The 12,075-nt window shown below is 45.8% G+C and overlaps 2 protein-coding genes across 3 annotated transcripts; one reads left to right on the top strand and one right to left on the bottom strand.

Moving 5' to 3' along the window:
- Window positions 1–521: 521 nt before the first annotated feature.
- Window positions 522–4,150, top strand: mmd (monocyte to macrophage differentiation-associated). Its single transcript, XM_085934732.1, has 7 exons — window positions 522–943; window positions 1,560–1,641; window positions 1,778–1,938; window positions 2,043–2,117; window positions 2,181–2,282; window positions 2,373–2,442; window positions 2,811–4,150. Exons 1-7 carry the CDS (start codon window positions 918–920, stop codon window positions 3,012–3,014), a joined length of 720 nt encoding a protein of 239 aa, XP_085790858.1. The 5' UTR covers window positions 522–917; the 3' UTR covers window positions 3,015–4,150.
- A 387-nt stretch (window positions 4,151–4,537) lies between these two features.
- On the bottom strand, window positions 4,538–11,114 carry hlfa (HLF transcription factor, PAR bZIP family member a). Of its 2 annotated transcripts, none has more exons than XM_085933157.1 (4): window positions 10,702–11,114; window positions 8,710–9,096; window positions 6,650–6,855; window positions 4,538–6,504 (listed from the first exon to the last, which is right to left on the bottom strand). In XM_085933157.1, the coding sequence occupies exons 1-4, from the start codon at window positions 10,808–10,810 to the stop codon at window positions 6,289–6,291; spliced, it is 918 nt and encodes a 305-aa protein (XP_085789283.1). In that variant the 5' UTR covers window positions 10,811–11,114; the 3' UTR covers window positions 4,538–6,288. The 2 variants fall into 2 exon arrangements, with proteins under 2 accessions (XP_085789283.1, XP_085789285.1); XM_085933159.1 differs by having other exon boundaries at window positions 4,541–6,504; window positions 8,719–9,096; window positions 10,702–11,109.
- Window positions 11,115–12,075: the final 961 nt, after the last annotated feature.

Here is a 12,075-nt window from a genome sequence, read left to right as displayed (position 1 = left end):
GCGATACAGTGGTAACACATGCAGTTAACCACAAAATGTTGTAGCGTGATTTGAAATGTGTTCCGTATGCCCAATATCGCTTCATATGCATTGTTTTGGGCTTTATGTATTTGTCAGTTGAGAAAGATGATTTGGCAAGTGAAAGTTTTACATTGGCCAAAAGCAAAGGATTGCGCTTACATAAACGCTTTGATTCCACTCATCAAGCGTGCTTATGTAATAACCATTACGGTGCCATCTGGAGAACAAGGTCACTTGCAAGTAACCACTATCATTCATAATAACGGAAATCAAGAAAATATTTCTAATATGTTAACATCAGAGACATTAATCAATCAGTATAACACTGCACATCAACAGGAAAGTACATAGTGTACATGCAATGCTGTCAAACATTTTAATTTTGGGTTTTATCATTTTAGTTTATGTATGAATGGAAAGGCAATTTAATTTCTATCCATCTATCCGCGCCTTTCTTTTTTGACCCAACTGATATAAAAGTCTATTTTCTCCCTGTTAATTGGCTCAACCGACTGTCAATCACAGAACTGGTGGCCTTGCGCATGCGCAGTGTGTCGGAATACGGGCGGGCGTGGTCCATTCGAGCAGCCCGGTTGGCCTCTTTTGCTTTTGCTTCCTCACCGGCTTCTTTTTTATCCTCCGAGCTGGGCACTTCCCATGCATTTACTACCTCAGAGGCTCAGCAGCCATTGAAAACTTAATGCAGGATGTTATGGAGGAAAAGACTAAAATGGTGCCTTTGAGCTGTTGCGTAAGTTGGTGGCTGTGCCGCGTGTAGCCGGCGAGCTAATGCTAATAAAGTGTTGTAAACAGGACAGCTTCATCATTGTTTCATACCGCTTTTTTTTACTTACCTTATCTATTTTTGGTGCTGCAAAGGACAACTAGACGCTGACATGAAAAAGGCGAACAGCTTATACAGGTGAGTGAGCAACAAATAAAGGTCCTTTTGTTTTTTTCATTCAAAATCAAGGCAACGCAAAATAATGTGTGACGTCATTACACGACTGAATGATTACGTCAGGGCAACGCATGACGTACCATCCTGCTTTGAAGCAGAAACTTGGGGGTCATCTAGGCCTTTGAATTCTTTCAAAGTTCAAGACCCAAAGCTCAATTGACTGACAGCAGCATAAGATTTGGTTGCTTTATCTTGTCACCAGTAGGCCCATGAAAATGTCTAAAGAAACCATGGCCAAAATGCCATCAAGTCAGGTATTTTGGTTTCAAGTTAAATGCTAAGTCAAATATTGTTTTTGCATGGGTTACGTAGTCCAAAACACGTTTAGCAAGCCTGGTGAAAGTCCACACACATGCACACGCTTTATATGATTCATTGATATGTACGGTTGTTTTGTATCACAGAAAGCCGCTGACTAGTTTTGCTGCTTTTATTCACACTTTTTGTAGATTCCTGACACGCGTAGATTTGATGGCTTGAAAAGTGTGAATGGCATTTGCTTTTTTTTTTCTTTTTGCTGCATACAACACATCACTGCTGACTTTTGATTTGTGCGTGAATGTTTTTCGATGTTCAGATTCATGAACAGACGGCCTTCGGCTAACTGTCGCTACCAGCCCACCTGCTACGAGCATGCCGCTAACTGCTACACGCACGCAGTGAGTCGACGTTTTGCTGTCTTTTTTTTTTTTTTTTTTTTTCAACTTCACAATGTGGTATTTGAGGAGGGGTGTGTGGAGTTTTTCTAAGCGGCGGCCACAGCTCACGTGTGTTATGTGTGGCGTGCGTGTGCAGTTCCTTATTGCGCCGGCGCTGGCCGGCACGGCGCTGCTGCACCGGCTGTCGGCCGACGACTGGCAGCGCTTGACGGCGTGGGTCTACGGCCTGGGCCTAAGTGCCCTATTCCTCGTCTCCAGTGTATTCCACGTGGTCACGTGGAAGAGGAGTCACATGAGGTGGGAACACAAAGTAGGGTTAGGCTGTCATGGCTTATTAAAGTCGAGTAGGGTTTTTAGGCTAGGGTTTGAAGCAGGGCTTTGAATGTTTGGGTGTTTTTCAGGGAGGTGGAGCACTGTTTCCACATGTGCGACCGGGTGGTCATCTACGTCTTCATCGCTGCCTCCTACGCGCCCTGGTGAGTGCAAGTGTGCACGCACTAGTCGCCCGCCAATTGCTAATGTTACCCCGCCTCTCTCAGGTTGAACCTCCGTGAGCTGGGCCCCGTGGCGTGCCACATGCGCTGGCTGGTGTGGCTGATGGCAGCCGGGGGGACCTTCTATGTCTTCAACTACCACGAAAAGTCAGAGGACGAGACGCTCCGTGTCTAAACACCACCAGGCGAGCGTTTTGTACCTTACCACCGAACCCCTTTGCTTTGGTTTGCCGACAGGTACAAGCTGCTGGAGCTGGTGTCCTACCTGACCATGGGCTTCCTCCCGGCCTCCGTCGTCGCCTCCATGGTCAGTATGGCCTAAAGCCTCCGTCAAGCATTTGCAATAGGGTTTCAAAACAAGCTCCGGATTTGGGCTTTGGCAGGGTAGGGTTGCAAATTATGCTTTAACTTTAGTATTTCGAAAAGAGTTGTTTCAAGTCAGGATAATGGTTTTACGCCTGGCTTTGGGATTCAAATGACGGCATCAAGACATAGGACAGGGTTAGGGATGCTAAGGATTGATTTAAGCCTGGGGTATAATTGTTTTAGGTCATTTTGGGGAAATTGAAGGTACAGTTTGGTTTTAAAGTTTGTTCTGTCTTTGTGAGGTGCCACTGCCCCCTTGTGGCAGCTGTCGGCACAGGATGATGACGATGCCGCTCGTTTTTGTGTCAGAACACAACGGAGGGTCTGGAGGAGCTGGCGTGCGGCGGCCTACTCTACTGCGTGGGCGTGCTCTTCTTCAAGAGCGACGGCGTCATTCCCTTCGCGCACGCCATCTGGCACGTGATGGTGGCGCTGGGGGCCGCCGTGCACTACTACGCCATCTGGAGGTATCTTTACCGACCTGGCCCCGACAGATACGTGCAAGCCTCCTGAGCGAAACAGCCCCACCGTGCAACTGCCTCCCAACAAACAAATCGTTTACATGCCCCCAAACGGCGCTTTGACGCCCACTTTTCTCGATACTCAGTCATTCCGTGGCACGGCTGCGCTGAGGGGAAAACCACTCTCATTGCTCGGTTAGTATGTCTGTTAGCAGATAATGCTAACCAAGCAATGTGCAGAAAAGAGATTTAATGTCTGTTTGTCAGGATATTTCAAAGTGGTCATTGCGCAGCCTGATGACCAATCACTCGCCGAGAAAAACTTAATCCTCACGTGTGAGTATGTTTTAGTTATCATTTTGGGTTACAAAGATTTTGCTGCCATTTTTTTGGTCTAGATATTTCTAAATGGTGACCAATCACAGTATTGATGGACCATAATATCTGGCAGTGTGAGTCATGTTTTTGCTTTCCACGTGTCCATTCCAGGGCTCGGTGACACACTGGGAAAAAAATGCCATTGTTGGCATTTTGTTTTAGCATGTTGCCAGATAGAAACAAAACAAGGCCTAAAAATGAACATTTTTCTTCCGTTTTGAAAATTTGGCGCACCCTGCTGGCGTTTTCCTGCAATTATTTTTTTCTTCCATTCCACACTTTGAGCATTTTGCCCAGATCCTATCAATGCACTCACCATTGGCCATATTCAGAAGACAATTCAGCACACTAGTAAAACAATTTAAGTGTACTAGCAGGACAACATGTTACCAGGGGTGCAGACCTGAACTACTTGACCACTTTGTGCTGCTAGTACTTGTCATGACTTGCAACTAGTGCTTCACAAGTACTTTGTAGATGTCCTGCATTTTTGCCTCACTAGTCACATGTTGAACTTCTGTGCTCATACTTGTTTTCTGTATTGGGGGAAAAAAAATGCCACTAGTTTCACAATCATTCGACTAATGTACCGAATTGAGCGAATGCAAAAAGTGTACAACCGAGCACCCGAGTGGGATCTGTAAGAAATGCTCTTATTGCTTTCCACAAGTATTACATGAGTGGCGTGTCACGTGGCGTCACTTCCTGTTTGTGTTTTGTACGTTCCTGGCCTTCCCGTTGCCGTCTTCTCTTTGTGGTGCTATTCTCTTTCTCCTCCTGTCAATAAAAAGCATATCAAGTGGGACCAGAGTGCTTGTCAAGTGTCCTCTTTTGAAATGTCTTCTTTTATATTTCAAGGTCGCAAATGTTTGTTCAAAATTTCCTTGTGACAAGAAAAGCAAATTGGATGAACGAGTCGAGCAGCGTGAACCCGACAGAATTGAAACTGAATATATTTGATTCTTAAAGCTTAGCTTAGTTGGCAACCAGAAAAACAAATCCTCTCAGCTGTTGCTGTAGAAACGCTGCGTGGTGTCGGGTCTGTCTCCATGGTAACGTGCCTGATGCCCCAGTGCCTTTGATGACATCACAGCAGCAGTTTGTCACCATGACTTGTGATGCAATACCACCATCAAAATGTGTGTCTTCAATGCGTTTAGAAAATATTGTGACAAAAAACACTCTCCAACTAAATATTTATTTTCATTTTATACAGTTTGGAAGTTTTTTCCGGTTTAACTTGCACTTGATCCTTGCAAAATGGCTTTCTTGCATTAGTGGACCTTCCACCTCGGTCTTGTTTTCCATGCACACTTTGGCCTACTGTGCTCCTGTTGCAACACCGTTGAAAGGTCACCATAAGAAACAATCCAAAGAGCATGTACTTTATATTGTTGTAATCTTTAATAATATTCTGGATCTGTTGTGCCTTTAAAATACATATTCAGTAAATGTAATAGGAAAAATACTGTACAAAACAACAACGTATAGATTTATAGGTTTTATATATAAACATCTCTTGTAACCAATATATCATCTCTGTAAGCGATTGGTTTGGTCTGCCACAAACGCGTCCGCCAACCCCCTGAAAAAATAAACACTATCTTCCTTTTACATTCGTGCCACCATCTTGTTGGCCAGACGGGCGGCGGCGCCGGCTACGCAGACACTAAGGGGAGAGGGCTAAGGGGGGGGCTCTACCACGAGGGATCAAGGGTCAGGGGTCATGCTACGTTCAACACAAGCTGGAAAAATTAACATTGACAAAAAAATAATAATTAAAAGATGGGGTGGGTGAAATCATGCTGGAATAAACACCAAGCGCCAATTGAAATGAGGGCAGTGAAAAATAGAGAAAGATTGCAAACGACGCTTTTTTTTTTTTTTTTTTTTTTTTAAGTGCACAGCGCAATGAATAGGAGCGCTGTTGGCCAATCAAAATGGAGACCAGCTGGCGGTAAAAACATCAAAAGTAGAAGGTAAAAAAAAAAGTCGTCAGTGGGGGACACATCCTCATCGTGATGGCTTTTACGCTGCGGGGGGGAGGTGCATCAAAAACAATCAAGCCCCTTCCATCCTATTTTGTTTGATACGAGTTGAAAAGTCACAAAGAGTTTGTGAGCTTGTCAACTATGGTAGCATTTTTGTTTTTCAGTATGCATTTGAGCCTAATGCCTACTACAACCTCTAATGCCAATTAAGCACGAGCATGTCGTTAGTGAGTTTCAGCCACACTGCTGCTTAAACTAATTATTAAAAAAAAAAAAAAATGGGTGCGATACCAATGCTCTTGCATATTTATTTTTCATGGAAAGGTACCAGAAAATCTCCATGTCTTCCAGAAATGAATCAGCATCTTAATTTGTCATGGAAAGATACTAACAAATCTTCATGAGTCTTCCAGCCTATTCCCATGAATTTTACTGAAATATTATAATAATTATAATTTAGCGCCACTCCCATTTATTTCATGTGGAATTGGAAACTTTCCCATTTTAACTTTCCATAAAATTAATAGGACAATTTCTAGAAATAGATGGGAGATTTTCAAGAAATTTAAAAGAATATTTAGCAGTAATCTCTCCATATCTATCAACAATTTTCATAGAAGTTTTCCAGAAACTGTTTCAATAACAAAATGGACTCAACTTTTTCAGAAAATATTCAATACATTTCCTAGAAATTTCTGAATCATGTCCAGAAATATGCCGGACCTTTTGAAGAAATATAGCAGAAAATGGGCAAAGGTTTCCCGGATGTTTTTTGCAACCCTGACAGCAAACGTATAAAGAGTCTTCAACTATACTTTGTGGCGTTGTGCATGAACACTTACTGACACAAGCGGCATGGAAGGGGCTTGATACTGTGTGTGAGTCGAGGGGGGGGGTGATGACGACATAGTCCTTAAAGGGGCAGTGTGGCGGTGGGGTGCTGGGGGCAGGGGCTGCTCACAGGGGGCCGTGCCGGGCCTGGTACTTGGCCACGATGTTCTTGCAGCGGCCGAGCTCCTTGCGCAGGTCAGCCACCTCCAGGCGCAGGGCGGCATTCTCCTTCTCCAGGAAGCCCGCCCGGATGGCGATCTGGTTTTCCTTCAGCCGCCGCGCATCCCTCGACCGTTTGGCCGCCACGTTGTTCTTTCTGCGCCGTGCCCAGTACTTGTCATCCTGCACGGAAAGCGCAAAACAAAACAGCGTTAGAAGAAGAGGAGTGAATTTGAAGGCTTTTTTTTTTTTTAATTGAATCCATTTTTCAAGACGGCGAGAATTTTGTTGTTGTCTGTGACGAAACGTGCGTGTGTCATTCGTTCACCTTGAGGTCCTCGGGTATGAAGACCTTACGGGCCTTCTTGATCATTGGCTGCGGCTTGAGCTCCTCGGGGGAGAACTTGTGCTTGCGCGGGTCAAAGACAGCCTGGCCTGGCACACTGGACAGCGCCAGGTCGGCCGGGTCGGGCTCGTAGCTCAGCGCCACCTGGATGGACTCGGGGTCGATGGGGCTGGGTGTGTCGCGTGACCCTGAGGAACAAAGCACATCCGGGTCATTACTACCGCGCCGCTACCGTTTCCGTGGCAACAGGTCCCTTTGACTTCTGTGCAAATGTGTGCTCAACAAGTCACCTCGGCCTTCCCCATTAGCTTAGAAGCTAACAGGCTAAAAGCGTCAGAGTGGCCAGTTCACGACGGGAAATAGGTGAATCACCATCTTTATATCGTCATCACAGTTAAGCTAGCAGGAGGCAGCTCAAGATAAGCTCGCGTGTACGCGCGACCAAACTTTGACCCTAAATGCAAGCTGCTGATCAACTTGCAGGGGACAAAGTGCGCGGGCTGTGCTAATCGCAGTTTGAGCCAGCGAGATTTTCAACAACCTATTTCACAAAGATGATGTTTAGTTTCAAAGCGAATAACGTCTAGCTCAGTGGTTAACCTTGTTGGAGGTACCGAACCACACCGGTTTCATATGCGCATTCACCAAACCCCTCTTTAATAAAAAAAATAATCTATATATTTTTTCAAATTCAAGACATAGATGTTTTGTAAAGGTGCACAAAATGAGCCATACAGGAACTCACAAGAAATTACTGCAAATCAGTGTGACTTCAGCTGTTGCCTTTGCGAGACCAGTTCAGATATGCGTCATCGCGAATTTACGCGAAGCCCTGAGACCGACTCAACGAAACCAGGTTAAAAACCACTGGTCTAGATGATTTGATTGTGACTCTGTACTTTTATTTTGTCAACATCCAGACGTCACGCTTTGCACTTTGTTAAAATGCAGACAACGCCGGATGATCCCTCCTGGGGAGACGCACAATTGCAAGTGGAAGCTTGCTGACGATCGATAACCCCATCTCGTGAGTCGTCATGACGACCCATCAACCACCTCATTGTCAATACAAAGCACTGATGCTTGGGAGAAAAAAAAAAAAAAAAAAGTGCTCAGCAGGGGTTAGCGCTATACTTCCCAGCTTTTATGTTGTGTTCATTATCCACTCACAAACATATTTCAAAAACTGTTCTCTCTTAACCACACTTGTATGTTCAGTGCAAAACGCACTCACTCACTCACTCACTCACTCACTCACTCACTCACTCACTCACTCACTCACTCACTCACTCACTCACTCACTCACTCACTCACTCACTCACTCACTCACTCACTCACTCACTCACTCACTTCTATGTTAAACACACCAGGGTGCTGCTGTTGTTGTTTTCAAGCCTAACCACCAAGCGGGAACAAGAGTGCACGTGACACACGCACACACGCCTGAGTCCATGTGATCCGGGACAAGCTGTGCTGGGCGAGGAAGGGGGGTGGGGGGGGGCATGAGAGCGGCTGAAAGAAAACGAGAGCGCATGAGAGGACGAGGTGGGGCCGCACATGCTGCTTGCATGTGTGTGTCGCGAGGACAAAAGGCTTTTTGTCTTTTTTTTTTTTTCCAGAACTCATGCCTGCAACTCATCAAAATGCGGTCACACGCTGTTTGGGACCAACAACACTTTACAAGTCCAACAGCTGTTCATCAAACACGCAAGCACTCACACACCTTTTTCCAGACCAAGACCGATACAAGTATTTACTTAGACTACTTAGCAATCCTGAGTACCAATACCTTTGGATATATCAAAACCCTTTCTTTCAGAAGCAAACGACGTTTTGCTAATCTAGTCAAACTGCCAAGGTATAGCGCCAACTGCTGTCCAGGAGGACTTAATTCAATTTTCTATGCCTTAAGTATCACTGGTTGGCATCATCAGCATCCACAAGTGCACTGAGTAGTGGCACCGTGCCAAAGACAATGATTCAGCTTCCATCAAACATGCCAGCACTCTCTCGCAGCAAGTCCACGCATGTGTTTTGCGCACCATTGTTACCTGTGGCGTTAGTGCTTCTCAAACACGTCTGTTGCTGCAGTGGTGGTGGTGGTGGTGGCACGCCGCTGTGCACTGGGGTGGCGGCGCGGTTGCTCAGGTCCACCACCGAGGGGGCTGGCGGGGCTTGAGGGGGCGATGCCACCTGTGGCTGCTGCTGCTGCTGATGGTGGTGGTGGTGGTCGCCGTGCGCAGTGTTGGCAGGAATGCCGTTCTCGGACAGGAACTCCTCCAGGTCCATGTACTCCAGCTGGAAGTTGTCGCCATCGTAGGGCAGCGTCTTGTCCCAAAGTGTTGGCCCCAGGAAAGCCGACTGTGGCGGGTTGGCGTCGCCGCTCTCATCCTCGAGCTTCTTCTCCTTGTCCTTGTCCTTGCCAAAACCTGGGGGACGGGAAAGCGGAGTTACCGGCTGGTGCTACGCTGGCGGCGAGGCAATCGGTTACGCCACTAACGAGTATATATTTGCCAAGCACGTTTTTCAAGCAGCAGGCATGGAACAGGCTCTCAGCCAGCTCGTCTGCAAAATTAATCTCACGCACAACGACAAACACACGCCAGGGGCCCCAATTTGAACAGGAAGTACACTATTTTGGTTTGCTTTCTTAGTAGTTTCTATATTATTGATGAGTGTAGTGTGCATGTCGGAATATTGTTGCTGAATATTGCTGTCCGTCGACGCAAAAGCAAACATTTTAAAGGTGATCGCGGGCTAGTATACAGAACAATGCTCACTGCGTATGGCTTGGAGACCTTCGAACAGTGGCTTTAAGGATTACAAATCATTTTGGAGGCATAATGAAGGCCTTCATCACTTTGAGGAGTGTTTTGTTTTCTTCAGGGTTAGCAAATGGAAATGCTAATTGCGAACTTAATTCTCAGTTAATTATCTTACGGAGGAAGGTGTGTGAGGACACGGCAGGAATTTTCCAAAGACAGCTGCCAATTTCATTTGCTTTATTACGAGCAGTACGTCACGCAACGGCACAGACAGGTTCAACAGGTTTATCATTCGAATGATCACGGAGGTGTGGCTCTTCCTAGAGACCAAAGTCAGTGGTTGCGTTCAGAACCCCCCAAAAATCCTATATGATATCATAAGAGTAAAAGCATGAAGTCCTATTTTTAGCGAGGATATGTTCCTCAGCTGTGATATGGAACCATAAAAACATATTTTTATAGCATCAAACAGAAATTGGAGAACATTTGCGGGTGAGAGGATGAAAATTTGAAGTGATAGTAAGTTAAACCAAGTGGCACAAAGTGGTACTACACCACATCCTCACAGAGACTATTGTCATGTAATGACTATGCTTCCATGCTGGCCATATCTGGATATATATTTTCCATTTAGTTTAAAATAAAGTGTATGAAAAAACGGCTCCGACAAAAAAAAAAAAATGCTGAAAATGAAGCCTGTTATGAAACATTGTCTTCAATAAATTCTTTCCTATCTGATTTCCGTGGGGAATCTTTGATTAGATCTGTGTGGCAAATATTAAACATATAAGCAGCACCTTCTTGTCTATTTCCTCCCCTCTCGTTATCAAACTCAAGCTATGACTTGAATAACTTGCAATATGAGAATCAGGACACTATCAGAATTTTTTTTTATATATAAAAAGCTTTTCTTATAAAACAAAAAGGAGTTTAATCTTAGTTATTTCCCCCTGAGGATTAGCGTGCATGGCGCCACCTATGGATGACACGGGTAATCTACGTAATCGCCATTAACACGAACGCTTTACAGGTTGGAGACGCAACTTCACCTAAAAGATAGCAATGCACCTGCGGACAAAAAACGACAGCCATTTAAATGTCTTTTTCGTCAAACTAATCTGCACAAATCGGCTCACGACGGCCAAGCCAGGAAGAATTGTCTTGTTCTGCTCGTCCTTGCAGCGAATGAATATATTTGTGCGGTTACTTTTTCCCCCGTCAAAGCTAAGAAAAACAACAAAAAGGTCGCCTAGAAATTCAATTGCGTACCTTCGTCGTGGTGGAAGGGCAGCTTGAGCGGGTTCTCCAACAGCGACTTGAGCACGCCGTGTGTCGGCGGCAGGAAAGCTGCGTTGACGGGCAGAGGTCTGCTGGCCATTTTCTCCTGGGGGGCGTCGAAATCCCGCTGCTGGCTCAGACTGGGGCGGCCCGGGGGGACTCGCGGACGGTGGAAAGGAGCTCAGGCGGCAGGCGGGCTGGCTGGGGTGCTGGCGTTGAGGCGAGCTGGCAGGCAGGCAGGCGGCGGACTGGAGGCGGAGGGCGGAGGCTGCTCGGCTTTGACAGGCGGAGGGAGGGAGGAGGCAAGGAAGGAAGGAAGGGAGGAGGGAGCAAATAAACTAGGTTAAGCTAAAATATGCTAGGCTAGGCTAGGCTAGGCTACGCTCGGCTGCGCCCCCGCCCCACCTGTTTCACCCTGCACACGGCGTGCATGTGCTGGCATCGCTGACGTCACAGCATTGGAGGGCGGGGCCGGTGCAGCGACACCTTCGGAGGACGTGGGAAAACAAAAAGCTCCTTTCAGTCACAAACAAAAATGATAAACTCATCGTCTGGCGTGAATTAATTTTCACAAATATGTTCCTCATTCATTTGTTCGAAATGAAGGAAATAGTGGAAGGCTTTTAAATGGGTTGTCGCCATCAATGGAAGGCCCAAACGCTATCAGAATCACTGACCTACATTTGTCAGCGACTAAAGTTTGCTCCATAAAATTGTGTGAATTTATTCTCATGGTTTTTCCTGGCTGTATTTCATCCTGTGGATATTCGTCCGCCTACATGTTATGCGATGTTGATCTAATCTGCCAAAGGCCTTTACAAGCAAATAAAACTTCCACTACCTGCACTCTTATTAACCAGGTCAAGGAGCGGCCTCATAGGTGGACAACTTGAGTGCCCGAGTATGAATGAACTCCTCAAATGATTCAAATTTTGATTGAAAGCTAAGACTTGTTTGTGTTGCCACCTCTCCTTCTGTGCTGACTCGCATCGTCGAAGGTTGAAAAATAGTGAGAAAACATGCATACATTTGAATTTTTCTGCAGACTTCAACTTCTGAATAAAGATGATGGCAATGATGTGAAGTACTGACATAGCGAACGATGTGAAAATGCATGGCGAAGAACCACATGGTTTGCCAAGCTTAGCTTGGCGCCTTGAGGCTTATGATGAGACACATGACAAAAACAAAGCTGCTGTTTGTGTGGGACCGATCATCCGCTGATGAGCTTCAATCTGTCACGCCTCCTTCTTCTTGGGAGCCACAACAATACAACAAGTCAACACACACGCACACACACACACACACACACACACACGCACACACAAAACCTTTAGGTGAAGCATACTTTTTTTTTCATAAGGT

Source organism: Syngnathus leptorhynchus, chromosome 16, assembly GCF_054491065.1.
Source record: "Syngnathus leptorhynchus isolate UIUO chromosome 16, UIUO_Slep, whole genome shotgun sequence".
Classification (NCBI taxonomy): domain Eukaryota; kingdom Metazoa; phylum Chordata; class Actinopteri; order Syngnathiformes; family Syngnathidae; genus Syngnathus; species Syngnathus leptorhynchus.
This window is presented reverse-complemented; position numbering and strand designations above follow the sequence as displayed.

Coding starts and splice junctions, on each gene's coding strand:
- mmd (XM_085934732.1), top strand. CDS start 918: ATGAAAAAGGCGAACAGCTTATACAG. Junction 1,642..1,777: donor CTAACTGCTACACGCACGCA/GTGAGTCGACGT, acceptor GTGCGTGTGCAG/TTCCTTATTGCGCCGGCGCT. Junction 2,118..2,180: donor GCTGCCTCCTACGCGCCCTG/GTGAGTGCAAGT, acceptor CGCCTCTCTCAG/GTTGAACCTCCGTGAGCTGG.
- hlfa (XM_085933157.1), bottom strand. CDS start 10,810: ATGGCCAGCAGACCTCTGCCCGTCAACGCAGCTTTCCTGCCGCCGACA. Junction 9,097..10,701: donor GCCCTTCCACCACGACGAAG/GTACGCAATTGA, acceptor CCCGTCCCCCAG/GTTTTGGCAAGGACAAGGAC. Junction 6,856..8,709: donor TAACGCCACAGGTAACAATG/GTGCGCAAAACA, acceptor TTTGTTCCTCAG/GGTCACGCGACACACCCAGC.